General features: G+C 44.8%; 1 protein-coding gene across 2 annotated transcripts in view; it reads right to left on the bottom strand.

Moving 5' to 3' along the window:
* The window catches only part of NOX4 (NADPH oxidase 4), a 119,427-nt gene extending 110,528 nt beyond the window's left edge, over positions 1–8,899 (bottom strand). For both annotated transcript variants that reach the window (XM_076328335.1, XM_076328336.1), the window contains exons 1-2: positions 8,837–8,899; positions 7,943–8,038 (exon numbers count right to left, since the gene is read on the bottom strand). In XM_076328335.1, the coding sequence (XP_076184450.1) occupies positions 7,943–8,038; positions 8,837–8,893 (153 nt within the window). In that variant the 5' untranslated portion in view covers positions 8,894–8,899. The remainder of the gene's footprint in view (positions 1–7,942; positions 8,039–8,836) is intronic.
* Positions 8,900–15,492: the final 6,593 nt, after the last annotated feature.

The raw sequence follows: 15,492 nt of genomic DNA, 5'->3' as shown, positions 1-15,492 counted from the left end.
AGAGGCATAGAAAAACTAAAGGATTAATCGAATTCACAGAGGAAATTTGTGGCAGGGATAGTAGGGAACTAGACCCATTACAAACTCAAATCCTAAAAACTAGGCTAGATTTTTTTCTCCAGACAAGTATAAAGCAATTACCATATTTTCCTTCTCCAAAGCAGCAGAAAAGGGCTCCAGAGATATAATGGGAATGTAAGTTCTCCAGCTGTCCCTGTCTGATGTACAGTCCCACAGAAATTGGGATGGACTCCTGGCTACACTCAACTACAACACGCAAAGTAGGACAGAGAAGCAAAGAAATCGGTTCTCGTTGGATGTTCTGTGTGTTGCTGCCAGCAAAGTAGGGGAAATGAGCTTCTCTGTAGCTAGGCAAACGATTTCAGTATTAGGTTGAGGGCTAAAGTAACTTACTGTGTACCACAGAATTCCCCATAGTTCGTCAGTTATAAATACAGAGATGAACGTTACCTGCAACTGCTGTGCACAGAAATCTAATATTCAATACAATTTTAAAAAATACTTTTGTTGGTGTTGCTGAGTTACAGGTTTCTTTTTGTGCCAGGCAGAATGATACATGCACAGACTGGAAGGGACCTCAAGTTATCTTCCAGATTTGAGTGTTCCAGATCATGCTTCTTCTGTAGCAACATCACAAAGCGTGACAGTATTTTATATATTAATTAGCAACAAGAGCTTGAATGGTTGATCCTGCAAGATGCAGCATGATCTAAACTCCACACACTCGGCCATGAATCAAGGGATTAAGGGTACCCAAATCCCCCCAAGAGATTCACAACATAGTGCAACTCATGGACAGAGCAGGAAGTTGCTTATTGTCATATCTGAGCCACAGTCACACAGAAGTGATACAACGACTGCTACTAAGGGCTTCCTTTATGTTGAATTATTTCCCCTTATCACACAACACAGTAGGTAATATGGTCTGTAAAACCGGTCTTCTGGAGTGTAATGCAGCTATTTTTATTTTAAGACCTGCCATTGTTGGACTACCATGGGAACCCTGCAATAACAATATAATGAATAATCAACCAAAGAAACATTTTGGCCATAATTCAGTTCTGTTCTACACAGAGTATTATGCCATGATCATCTCAGAACGAGGAGCAATGACGACAACAGGACTATTTTTAACAGAAGTCTGCATGATACAGTAGTAAAAATTTCAGTTAATCATTTGAGATGTACCTCTACTAATTGAACCTCCACTATTGACAGTTTCACAAGAAGTTCTGCAAAGGTGGAAGTTCTCCCATAAAAGTTAATAATATAGATGTCCTTCACAGGATTACTGCCATTTGGGCTAAAAAAAAAAGAAAAAGAAACGAAGAAAGCAAACAGAAGAACTATATGATGCAAAAACCCAAGTTCTTCATTGGCTCATAACTGAGAATAATCTAATAATCTCAGCAATGATGCTGAACTCTGGGCTGTCCAGGAAGGACAAAGGGTTGAAGGAAAAAATGTTTTGGCAAACAAAAAATCTAGAATGAGGCAAAGAGAATGCAAGAAGAGATTTACTTGCAAATTCAAGGGGACTATCAAGATAAGGTCTTGTGGATTAACACCCTCAGTCTTCATTAGGGAATCCTGCATATATATGTATATAGCTTCCATGGCAACATAAATCTATTATTAGACATTTTTGCTACATGTAACATTCTAAAGATGTTAGCCCGATTACAAGACAATTAAATAGCAAAAACACGCTGCATTAAGGAAAATAAAGGGTCAAGATACACAACTCCCTCCAATGCTTAGATGTGTGGGGGAAGCAGGCCGCAGTGTGGTTGCATAAGGATCAGTGAAAGCAGAATTTAGCCTCAATTAGTAGAATTTTTATCATTACGATAAACTAGCAAGGAGAGACAAGCAAGTTAGTGGAACATATTCCAAGCAGTGAATAAAGATGACATAAATGTGATGCGCAGTACTGCCCAGTAAGAGGGCAGCAACTGTACAGATAAAAAAGTGAGGCAGCACTTTTCCTTTTCAGTCCCATTTTCAGTTATTCAATCTTTTCCCAAAGAGATCCTTCTGAGAATACATTTTCTCCACTTTGGTCTGAAACCCAGAAGCTTATAGAATCATAGAATCATAGAATCATTGAGGTTGGAAAAGACCTCTAAGATCATCGAGTCCAACCGTCAACCCAACACCACCATGCCCACTAAACCATGTCCCTAAGCGCCTCATCTACACGTCTTTTAAAAACCTCCAGGGATGGGGACTCCACCACTTCCCTGGGCAGCCTGGTCCAATGTTTCACCACTCTTTCAGTAAAGACATTTTTCCTTACATCCAATCTAAACCTCCCCTGCCGCAACTTGAGGCCATTTCCTCTCGTCCTATCGCTTGTTACTTGGGAGAAGAGACCGACACCCACCTCACTACAACCTCCTTTCAGGGAGTTGTAGAGAGCGATGAGGTCTCCCCTCAGCCTCCTTTTCTCCAGGCTAAACAGTCCCAGTTCCCTCAGCCGCTCCTCAGAAGACTTCTTCTCCAGACCCCTCACCAGCCTCGTTGCCCTTCTCTGGACACGCTCCAGCACCTCAACGTCCTTCTTGTAGTGAGGGGCCCAAAACTGAACACAGGATTCGAGGTGCGGCCTCACCAGGGCCAAGTACAGGGGCACGATCACTTCCCTACTCCTGCTGGCCACACTATTTCTCATACAGGCCAGGATGCCATTGGCCTTCTTGGCCGCCTGGGCACACTGCCGGCTCATGTTCAGCCGGCTGTCAACCAACACCCCCAGGTCCTTTTCCGACAGGCAGCTTTCCAGCCACTCTTCCCCAAGCCTGTAGCGTTGCATGGGGTTGTTGTGCCCCAAGTGCAGGACCCGGCACTTGGCCTTGTTGAACCTCATACAGTTGGCCTGGGCCCATCGATCCAGCCTGTCCAGGTCCCTCTGCAGAGCCTTCCTACCCTCAAGCAGATCAACACTCCCGCCCAGCTTGGTGTCATCTGCAAACTTACTGAGGGTGCACTCAATCCCCTCATCCAGATCATCAATAAAGATGTTAAACAAGACCGGCCCCAGTACTGAGCCCTGGGGAACACCGCTCGTGACCGGCCGCCAACTGGATGTAACTCCATTCACCACAACTCTCTGGGCCCGGCCGTCCAGCCAGTTTTTGACCCAGCGCAGAGTACACCTGTCTAAGCCGTGAGCCGCCAGCTTCTCGAGGAGAATGCTGTGGGAGACAGTGTCAAAGGCCTTGCTGAAGTCCAGGTAGACCACATCCACAGCCTTTCCCTCATCCACTAGGCGGGTCACCTGGTCATAGAAGGAGATCAGGTTGGTCAAGCAGGACCTGCCTCTCATGAACCCGTGCTGGCTAGGCCGGATCCCCTGGTTGTCCCGCTCATGCCTTGTGAGCGCCCTCAAGATGAACCGCTCCATAATCTTCCCCAGCACCGAGGTCAGGCTGACAGGCCTGTAGTTCCCCGCATCCTCCTTCTGGCCCTTCTTGTAGATGGGCGTCACATTGGCAAGCCTCCAGTCATCCGGGACCTCCCCCGTTAACCAGGACTGCTGATAAATGATGGAGAGTGGCTTGGCGAGCTCCTCCACCAGCTCCCTCAGCACTCTCGGGTGGATCCCATCCGGCCCCATAGACTTGTGAGTGTCCAGGTGGCGTAGCAGGTTGTTAACTGCTTCCTCTTGGATTATGGGGGGTTCATCCTGCTCGCCGTCCCCGTCTTCCAGCTCGGGGGGCCGAGTACCCTGAGCATCAACAAGTACTCTTGCATCAACATCCATTTGACTACATTAGTTATTTGAGCAGGGACTAGAGAGGGAATAGGGAAAGAGAGATCTTTTATGCCACAACAAAATGAGCCAAATGCTCTTTCTGTTCATGGGGAACTCAAGCAACATGAAACAGGTATTTCATTTAATGCTGTTAAAAGTAAGTTTTGAGTTCTATAATAAGGCCAGGACTGAATTTAGGACTGAATTCGTTGGTCAAATGCAAGCAAATTTGTTGGAAAAAAATACAGCCAAGCTAATCTGAAGGGAGAAATCTTGAAGTCTGCAAAGAAATTAATCATCTGGACAATTTCTCTGACTGAGCAGACACAAAACCTCCAACAATTAAGATTTTGGAGTCATGTCAAGTAATTTATGAATCTTCCTTTCTGTAACTCATGCCTACTACATCTTCTAGTATCTATCATGAACATGAAGATGAGAACATTCCTTTTCTCTTTGCCACACTCTTTTATAAGAAATCCATGCCTGTTGGGTGTTTCCCAGGCTTCTCTTCTTTAACCAATGTAAGGCCAGAAGTTAACTTTTATTAAATTATGAAAAATTTAGATTCTTTATCTGAATCATGTTCCTGAACCAGCAGCAATGAATGCATTCATGCAGTAAGACTATGATCTGCAGTGTTACAAGCAATTAAGTATCCAAAGGGATGGTTCATCATGGCAAAAGTACTGGGAAGGGGTTTACATCCACTAGGTTCTAGTTAAACTTACACCACAAGAATCATATTATCACAGAATTGTTCTGGTTGGAAGGGACCTCAGGATGTCTCTATTCCAACCTCCTGCTCTAAGCAGGTTCAGCACCAAACTCAGACTAAGTTTGCTCACAGTTTTGCCCAATTAGTTTTTGAAAACCTCCAAGGATGGAGATTCCACAGTGGCGAGTTCGTGGTCTCATCAACAGGACTCAAACTGAGCAAAGCGGTGATATTTGACACAACATAAATCTACCCACTAAATTTTGTAGCGTAGAATAGGCTGATTAACCTCCTCCTAGCACATCAGTGCCTTTGACTGACTTACTCTCTTTGCACTTCCAGGACACCACTGTGCTCTTAGTGCCTTTTTACAGCTATAGAGTTAAGGATCAGAAAGATTGTCATTGAAAGATTGAGTAAGAGTTAGGTACCTAAATAATTTTAAAATCCTGTGGTAAGTATCTTGTTCAATATGACAGAGGATGCAATCGGAAAAGAATAAAACTGAGCCTCCTTCTTCTGTAGAAGGCTGAAGGAAAGTGAACCACATCAGTGACCACTGAATGAAAGACTAACCTCATTCTTTCTCCTTCACATCAGAAAGAAGAGACATGGCATGAAAACATGGCAGAGTTGAATATATTCAGGATATTCAGTCCAAGACCTCATTTCATATCACAATATGACTTCCCACAGCAACTCTTCTTGTTCTCCATCCTGTTACTTGGTAAATGATAAAATTACCTGTGGTAAATCTTTCAGCACTGCAAGCGCAGAAGTTCTTAAGGAGCTTTTAGGCTATCGTAGCATACAAAGAGAGAAAAACCTCCTTAGCAGACCTCACTGAAAAACAAGAGAAGTATTTTTTTTATTCAAAAAATGCCATTCCTTTTTGCCATTTTTTGTTAACTGGCTGGGAAAAGGAATCAATTTTCATGAAAGTATCTGTAAAAAAGTTCATTCTGTTAAGACAAAACAAAAACCAACTGTTGAATTATAAATGAAGAATTTTCATCTAAATCTCAAAATTTTTGAGCATCAAGAAACGCCACACAGAGGCACTGCAAGTCACTCACCCGTGTAAGGAACAGAGAGGAGATTGGTTATGCAGATGGGCCATGGGCCAGTGGCTACACAAACCAACATAGAAAAAGAAGAGGAGCAAAAATCTCCATGGAAGATAACAGCAGCAGTACGGATATGCTTACTTTGTTTCCCGGAGAGACTAAAAGTGGGTTCAGTTTTCCCAACCCTTGCAAAGTAATCTGTATGATTTATACGCATACACAAATATATTAAAGAGAAGAGAGAAAGCTAACTTTGGGGTCTAAGGATGCTATTTAGACAAACTCTAAAAAGTGAATTGCGAGAGTGTTTTACAGTCTTTAACATTTTCAAAATGTTTATATTAGTTTCAGAACTTTGACCAAAAGTATCTTTTAGACTTAGCTCTTCACTTTCCTCCTCGTTTTAGAAAGTCGCTAAAATTCTTTGGTATTTTTTCCCACAGTTGCAGACACAGTTAGACAAGCTCAAACGCATGGCCTCCTGGTCCTCATCTCCTGACCAAGACAAGGAAGCTGTTGCTTGAATCACCTCACAGGTTCTGAACACACGTTATATTACTTTGTACATGCCTTTCATTCTGAAGTATAAGAAAACCAAAAAAAGACCAGATGATGAGCTGGTAGAAGGCAGACGAGTCTTCTGAATTGAGAGAAACTTTGCTGACTGATACCAGCTGACAATCTGGCCCAACATGTTGACCCAAGAACATTTGCTTTATAAACAACCCACTTGCTCTGCCAGGAACAAACAGTTTTCAAATGGATGCACTGGGCTGCAAAGCCATTAGAGATTATGGTAAAATTAAACGATGTTTTCATGCTTTTTCTGTCAAGAAAGTCATCATCATGAAGGATTTAAGTATTTTCATTCCCTTCTTTTTGCACTACCTTTGCTAAGATTCATTTCCTGAACACATCTGAGTCAGCCATAAGAAGAAAAAAAGTAGAAAAGTATATCAGGTTATTCGTGGGGCTCGAACCCATGACCCTGGGATTAAGAGTCCTGTGCTCTACCGACTGAGAAGGCTGGAGGTGCACAAGAAGCTGGGAGGGGGCACAGCCAGGACAGCTGACCCCAACTGGCCAAAGGGATATTCCATACCATGGGACGTCATGCTCAGTACATAAACTGGGGAAAGCTGGCCGGGGGGGGCCGCTGCTCGGGGACTGGCTGGGCATCGGTCGGTGGGTGGTGAGCAATTGTACTGTGCATCACTTGCTTTGCATATTCTTTTCATTATTATTATTATTATTATTATTATTTTATTTCAATTATTAAACTGTTTTTATCTCAACCCATGAGTTTTCTCACTTCTACTCTTCCGATTCTCTCCCCCATCCCACGGGGGTGGGGGGAGAGTGAGCGAGCGGCTGTGTGGTGCTCAGTTGCTGGCTGAGGTTAAACCACGACACAGGTCAACTTACTTTCAAGCAAGTTCACAAAAGCTTATGAAACTGGCTAGCTATGGCAATGATATCAACCACATGACAAAATATATCCTGGATCTACCAAAGATAAAATCCAGAGGCTGTACAGCAGGTTAGGATGTGCATCATCTGTGCTTTAACCCCATGTCAACTTTCCATTGAAATCCATTCCTGAGTATGACATAGTGTTACAAAGCATCCACTTTTTCCCGGATTCTCAAATTCTGAGCAACCCTAGAGCATTTTCCAGAAAGTTGTTAACCCTTAACCTATCCCTTTGGACAGAAGTCGTTTCAAACAACTGCAATGGCGTAGCTGTGGATAACTTCACCGGACAGACCAGTATCTCACTTCCCCAAATTATCTTTTTTGGGTTCTTCTGGTGGTGGTGGATGTTACCTTTGCTAAATCAAAATAGTCAAATCTTCATTAAACCATTCAGATTCCAAGAATTTGTTATTAGAAAACAAAACTAAAATCATTTAGATTACAATGATTTACACAGAACGGAGGATCTATGAGGATGACAAAGACCAAAAAGAACTAAGACTTATCAAAAGAATTCCTTCAGCAAATATGTATCACAGTAACTGGATTAGAAAGAATTTGAGAGCACGAGCCCATAAGCTTGGCTAACATTTTGATGGCAAAAAGTTGAGCTGCAGACCTCTGTTGAGCATGTTTGTGTTTCTGTGAGCCTGTCTGCAGCTGGGGAGGAGAGGAGGGGGGAGGATAGCTGTCCCACACTTGTCTGGCTCTTCTCAACACTGTTCACTTTCTACTCTTAAACAACTGTCAACAGTACCCCAGTAAATTCCTACTTGATCTTTCCCCACTTTGCAGCATTAACAGGCAGTTTGTGTCATCCTTGATTAGCAAATGCATTCTGTCCCTTTCCCATCTCCCAGCATCCCAATTTCCAGGGCAAAAAGTAATGTCCGGGTCACTCACCCCTAACATCTGATGCAAATAATAATACTGCAGCCCTTGATAATAGAGCAGGAAGGTTTTCCAGAAGAGCCACACATTGAGGAAGAGCCAGAAAAACTAAAATGAAACAGAAACAAGAGATTGTAAGTGAAAGTTACATGTGCAAACTTTCCAGTGTTAATTTCATTCATAAAACTCATATGCCTGTAGTTTCATAACCATATGTAAATGGAATGGGAAAACAAACTTCAAGCATTTAGCAGAAAACATTTTAAAATATTAAAAGGAATAGCCCCCAGGTGAGAAATTTTCACTTCAATTGAACTTCACAAAACTTTACCTTTGTGACTTAAGACTACTGAGAGCTGGTGAAACCCCCCGCATACAAAGCGCTACTCCAAATCTTTAGTTAAGATATTGCAGTTAAAGGCTCAGAATAAGAACTAGCAACAAAGAGACAAAGACAAAGGCAGGAAGAACTTGACCTCCAAGAAGATGCATCTTCTCCCCCAGACTTTCCCAAAGAGGATCTAACAAAGAGCAAACACACGTACAACGTGTGCCGAGTCCCAGCAGGACACGGACGCCCGCATTGTCCCGGGGCCATGGCACACGCGTGTACCTCTGCCAGCCGCGCACCGGCACGGAGCACATCCCAGCCACCCGTGCACCTACATCCCTAACGGCGTCCTGCCCCCGAGCACCTCACGCCGAGCACGGCTGGGACCTCCTGCACCGTGCCAGGGGCCAGCGTGCAAACCGCCCCGACCCCCGGGGCTCCTCGGTGCCCCGCCGAGCCAGCCGCCACCCGGGCCGGCCCCGGCCGCGCACCAGCACCCCCGCGCCCACCTCCCGAGCCTTCCCCGCAGGTCAGCCCCGCCGAGGGGACCCCCCTCCTCGGGGGCAGCCCCCTACCAGAAAGAGATGTTTGCTCCCCTCGTTGGCCAGCCAGCTCCTCCAGGACAGAGCCATGGTGCGGGACGCCTGCGGGGCAGGACCCGGGGGGGTGGGGGGCGACGGGCGGGCGAGCCCTCCTTTTCAGCTGGGCTGAGCCGGTCCTCCCCTCTCCCCACCCCTCACCCCCCGCCCTGTCTTCCGGCCGCCGGGGCGTTGCGCTCCGGCCCCGCCGCGCCGCGCTCCAACCGCCCCCGGCTCCGCCGCGGCGCCCCGGCGCGCTGCGGCCGCCGGGCGCTGCCCCTTTGTCTGCCGCCGGCCGCCCTTCGTGCGCGGCGCTGCCCGCCGGGCTCCCCCGGGACCCGCAGCGGAGCCGGGCGGGGGGGACGGGGGCGCCGGGGGGCTCGGCAGGGGCCGCCCCCGAAGGGGCTCTGGGTCGCCGGGGCCTTTGCCGCGGAGCGGTGTGGCCGGCTCCTCGCATCCCCCCGCCTTGAAAAGCGCGTTTCCCCACGGAGAATCCCGTCCCGTGGGGTTCCCCCTTGCCCCAACCCCCCCGCCCCGGCTGAAATGTGATACGGAAAGCGGGAGGGAGTGGGGGAGCAGCCGTGCATGCAACTGTACTGCAATTCGGGGGAAAACAAAGGCTGTCCAAGAAACTACTGTTCGGGCTGTACATGAGGTCCTCGAAAGCTGGGAAGGGCCAGTCCGTGCTCTTACGAGTTTGATCCTGCTCCATCAGGTGTCCCGGGGGACACTGGAAGAGGCTGGCTCCTGCGCCCGGCACAAAGCAACCGAGTATGCAGGCGCAGCGGGTGTGTAATCATACCGCAGCCACAAGAAAGGGTGCTATGGGCACCTCCACGTCCACAGTGTCCCGAGTTCTGATTGCTGTGCCTTGCAACCGGTCTGATTATGCGATGGTCTTCGTGTTTGGTTTGGGTTTGTTGTTTGTTTTTTTGGAGGGGGAGTTGCACCAAAGACTGATTTTTATATTAAGAAAAAGCTTTAAAAAATCCCTTTTTGCTAGCAGCTTTTAAATACAACACCTTCATGAGTCACCAGGGGAGCTTCCACTCTAAACCATGCATTGTGGTGCACACGGCTGCTCCTTGAGATAGCAGCAGCAATGACAGCTGGCAGCAGAACAAGGCTGTTTTTCTGGGAGATGCCAAGTCCAAGAAGCAGTGTCGAGAAGTCTCATCCAGTCCAGCCTGAGCTGGCTGTCTTTCTCTTACAACTCGGAAAGTTGCCATTTTTTGTGTTCCTCATGAGCCAGGGGCTTCTCATACCATTTCTCCTCATACCAAGGGTCCGGAGAAAATTGGGAGGAAGCCAAGTACCATCTTTCTCCAGTTCCGTATGAAGATGGAGGGAGTGTCTAACCCATATGTGGCCCTAAGCATAAAAAGTACGAGTAGGGCATGGCTTCTGTGAAACTCAGTTGGGGGTATTTTGGCTGCAGCAGGAGCCCTGTCTCAGAAAGTGGCAGGATTTCTGCGGCTTTATGAGGTGCCAGGTGAAGTTTTGGAACAGCAGGACAGAGGATTACAGATATTTTATATCATCAAATGACACTAAAAGGAGAACTAATGAAAGGGAAAATACATATTCTGAGTTTAAAACTCACCAGAACCATAGTTTGATGCCAAAGCAGCTCTAACAGCAGAAGAAATAGTGTATTTCATTTATCTTGTTTGCTATTTCCCTTCACTTCCTCATTTCTGTTGGAATGTAAAGAGAAATGGAAGCTGCTTACAGAGAACCAGATGATGAAACTTCTCCAGACAAGCATGTCAAAGCTGGAATGACAGAAAATAAAACTTGTAGGATATGTCATGCCTAATAACGTGGGGCCTCGGCCAAAGCTGAAGCCACAGCAAGCACAAACAAAACCAAAATAATTTGCCCATGCCATATGCTATACTTCAAAATACCCTTAGAAATGTCTCTGAAAAATCAGCTTATGCAGGATTTGACCGCCCGCTCACATGAAGCTGATGACTCATGCACCAGCGACTGTATTTCACTGCCCACTTACCAAGCGCCGTAATGCACGTGGAGTACATGACTCATGCTCCAGTCGACATTGGATCCCACATCATCTCTAGGTACAGAGCAAGGAGTGTGTTTTTGTAGAAATATCCCCTTTTTCTTTCTCCCTGGAAACGACAAAGGGTTTTGAATCAGTATCCCAAGAAGAGGCTGGCAGAGACCAGTGACACACTAACACAACTGCGTCCTTCCTCCATTGAAAAGGCTGCATTTGCAAGTGGCTAAATCATGCCTTCCCAGGGGGTCTCTGGAAGTTTTTTGTCTTCTTTCTCTGTTTTAAACTAGCCCAGATGTATGCGAACATGTGTTTTAAACTGCTTGGTAAGAGCACTCAGAAATGGCCATAGATGCTAGTTGTAACCTGCATAATTAGAAAAGTTATAGCATGACTCTCAAACATCATTTGAGCACCAGTTCATCTCTTCTCTGCTTCCTGAACATCCATTCTCCAGTTATGACAATCTTTGTGCTTTGTCCTACCAGCTGGACAGACCACTGTCAAGGCAGGCAGTCCTTCTTAGACACTGAGCACATACTTTCTCTGATAAGGTTGCTTCTACTGCATCAGCAAAGTCACCCTGACTGCACACTTTCCTTCCAAGTCTACTTCCCATCAACATCTACTACAGTCAAATCTACTCTCCCAGAGCTTATTCAGGTTGAGTTGTAGTGCTGAGTGTTGTAGTTAATGTTACAGACGTGGCTTAAAAGGTTTCTGGTGCCTGAATTTTGCATGTGTACCTGAGAGTGATCAAGAGCCAAATCGCCTAAACTAGGTGTCTCCATCTCTCAGAATATCATGATCATTCTGCAAGTTCCCGCAGTGACTGCACGTGTTGTGAGCACAGCACTGTATCCTTCCAGTCTGGGAAACGATCCAGGCACCTCGTCTTCCGCTCTGTTGCAATCTAGATTTAGGTAGACAGGCCCTTAAATTCTGCCTGCATCCCTAAGGGGGTTGATCCAGTGTGCTTTCTCGGAGTATTTACCCTTAACACTGAGCTCATGGGAGGAGAAGGAAACGTTGGCACCGATTTCGTTACAGAGAACAGGAAAAGTGCAGTTTCTCCATAATAGCTGAGTGATTAGAGCACTTGCCCAACAGTGGGAGAGCTCGACCTTTCTCAAAGAACTGAAGCCATTGCATTCCCATCCCAGGAAAGTTTCCTAACCACTGCCCTTCACCGGGATCAAGGAAGGAAACAATCTCCAAGTGAGCCACTGTGCAGCCAGGAATGCAAGAGAGAGAGGTCAAAGAAAATCAGAAAGGGATGCTGGCCAAGTGGTAACAGCACACATCTAAGGAAGGGAGAGGGTCATCTAGGAAAAGGAGATTTGGGATGCTAGTTCATTTTTTGTTTCCATTGGAAGAAAAAATGTGGAGCAAATTTCAAAATTCAAAATGCTCAGGAGAAAACTGCAATGACAGAAGAAAACAGAAACAGAAAGGTTTCCCCACAAATGAACTTCTTGTATTTCTTAGAAACTTTCTCATTAAACTTAAGCTACATGCTGCCTGCCTTTATAATTTTTCCTATAACTCTAGTGTGTTGTCGCAACATAAGGGTAAAATAGCGATCAAAATGCATGTCGCTCTTAAGATCCATGCCATGTGAGTAATATCCTGTGCGATGGCATATGGCTTTTATGGCATTACATGTTGTGTCATTTCTTTCCTTTTCTGAAACTGGATCTTTACATTTGCTGCATACCACAAGATCAACTTGCTTTCTTGTATGCTCCCTGATGGACTCGGAGGCCTCCCTAGGGTGAAATGCTTTTCCAGAGTTGGGTGACAGCCAAGTTTATTAATTTCAGTGAAGCTGCAGTGATTCATGGTAATGCATCATTTACTGCTGCCATAGTGTCTAGGAGCATTAGGCATGGCCCACACTTTACCTTACCGGAAAAGTAAAATTTATGCCCAAAGGCTTCAAATGAAAAGTCAGACAACAACAGATGGAGATCTGATCCTTGATTCTCTTAGACACAGCAAAACGGGCAGCAAGGCATGAGTGCACCGGTAGCATTAGCAGGCTGTGTTTTGCTTGAAACTCTTTCCTAAACCAAGCCATTCAGCTGCTGCTCAGCTCCATGCTCCAAGTTCAAAAATATGACAGGAGGTCCTACAGTATTTTGTCCTCAAATAACCTCCTACACATTCCTGTTTCAAACAAGAAAGATAGCATGACAACTCCAACACACAGCATCGTTCATCACGAAAGAATGCGAGCACATAGCACATGGGGAAAATGTGTATAATAAATACAGCTGGAGTGCATTCTGTGACAATTTGAGAGGAATGTCAGTTACATTTATTTTTCCAACTGTTTGTAAGATTTTCTTGAACACCTATTACAGAACTGAACCACATATCTATGGATCATTAACACGCAGCATCTCGTACCTTTTGAAAGGTTTTAGGTCCAATCCACCTTCCACTGAATTTATGGGCCTTTCCTTGATTTTGCTATGAGTGGGGACCACGTCTGAGAATAGTACAGGGGTTAAAATGTATCTTGCATTGATTTTAGAGGTTAAAGGAACTATTATATTCCCCCAAACGGGCATTCCAGAGATTCTCAACCAATTATTTCTGTATTTGGCCAATCAACTCTGTTTGACCTTGAGCAGTTCTTTTTAAAAAAAAATCGCTAGCCTTATTTTAAAACCTTTGAAGAGGGAAATAAACACAACCTACCAAGCTAAATGATCCCTTAATTCATTATTCTTTGCTTTCTTTTTTTATGGATGCGCCGTATTTTTAGACCAAACAGGACTAAAACCATTTTGGGAGCACAGGCATTATCATGTATTTTGGTGTTACACGAAAATGAATCTACCCTCAGAAATCCCTTTTCTCTTCAGTTTCATGTAACTTACTGTCAAGTCACCTTTTTATCCTTTTCCTGGTTAACTGAATAGACTGTACATTTAGTTATTCATTCTTCCCTCCGAGACAAGGTTTCCAGGGTTGGAGGGATTTTAGTAGGCATTTCATCTTCCTTGCTGAAGAGGAAGCCCCTTCTTTCTATACGACAGTCCAAAACCAGGCTCACTAATAGGTAGGAGTACAAGTATCTTAATACATTACAGGCTACTCCTCTGCTTACATGCCAAGTTACTGCATTTGCCAATTTAGCTACAGCACTGCACTGAAGATTATTAATGCTTCCAGACCATGAATAAAAGCTATTGAACAGAGCTGGTGTGGAAAAAAAGTTACTGAACAATCACACACGCTACCGCTGAATAACAATCCCTTGTGATATGCACTTAATAAAAAAGTTATAGCCTTCAAAGAGAGGCCAGAGTTTCAGTGGAATCATTAGTAACTGAGTCTTGGAACAAACCATGAAATAAGTAAAAGCTGGGCAAGAAATGCTTTATATTAGCGCAGTCACTTCTCAGGTAGAAGGGGAGAGCTGGTTAAGAGTGCACAGCAATAATTTAAGAGAAGAAATAAAACGTTCTTTTACATATCCGGTAGCATGCATCCCAAGGTGACATGGTGCATGCTAACATTGTGCCAGGGCCTCCTGATTCAGTGCCAGGACACAAAGGTCAGTGCCAAATAATCTGCAGTATCCGTTTCCCAGGGGGCTCATCGAGACCATGCCGGTCCCAGTTAACTGAAAAATTTTAAACAATTACAGTACAAACTACAGCTCTTACAGTTTACAGAGCATAGTTTGCAGACATTCTTAAAGTCTACAGTACAACATCCAACAACATGCTTATGCAAGCATCATAAATATCAACATTGGGTAAACATTCATAATTCCTCAGTTCCTGGAAAAACTTTTTTCCTTGGAAGATCCAAGAGATTGGTACGTTCTTTCGCAGTAACTCTGCCAAACTAGTGTCTGCACTCTTACTACAAAGTTAGCGGGGCAGGAAAAAAATTGGAATGGCAAGGGCAAAGGAGGGCACGAAGCTAACAAAGGAGCTCTGAGGACTAAAGCTGACTTTTGTCCATGATCAAAAAAAGTAAAATCAGGAAAGCACTTTTGATACGGCAAGAGAAAAAGTGACTAAATTTTGGTCAGATATCCCAGATACTAGAAATCCCTACCTGAGGAAGAGTTCATTCTTTGTCTATTCACATTGTCACACCTGAGAATCCTCTTTAAAAAGTGCCTTGGCCAACTTTATTACTCTTATTTTATCTGGGGTTCCATTTGTCTTCGTAAAGCTTGCTCAAATCACTTGTGTAGACTACTTCTATGGAAGTCACTTCACTGCTGTCTCCACATTTGAGAAAGAAATTCCCATGGGAATGCAGAAAAGAGCTATTCAGATATTTCTCCCCTACTCTGTCTTAAAAAGTTTGCCTTCTGAAAGATGCCTTTAGGCTGCCTTCAAGATGCGTCTTGCTGCCTATACAGATAGGGAATCTGAAGTGCAATACATGCTATTGCCAGAGATGCGAACATCTCCAAATGCCCACATGCAGATGAAAGGTTGTAACAGCAGCAGAAAAAAAAAAAAAAAAAAACAATACAAAAACACATAAGCAATAACTGGAACCTGCCAGGCCAATAGTACAAACTTAAAGCAGAGAAGTTGACTGTGCCATACAGCTGCACTTTCTGGGGAGTTGAGGAGTAATGCAAATATGGTGA

This window comes from Aptenodytes patagonicus, chromosome 1, assembly GCF_965638725.1.
Source record: "Aptenodytes patagonicus chromosome 1, bAptPat1.pri.cur, whole genome shotgun sequence".
In the NCBI taxonomy this organism is placed as follows: Eukaryota; Metazoa; Chordata; class Aves; order Sphenisciformes; family Spheniscidae; genus Aptenodytes; species Aptenodytes patagonicus.
The sequence above is the reverse complement of the archived record's forward strand: the minus strand, read 5'-3'. Positions and strand labels throughout refer to the sequence as shown.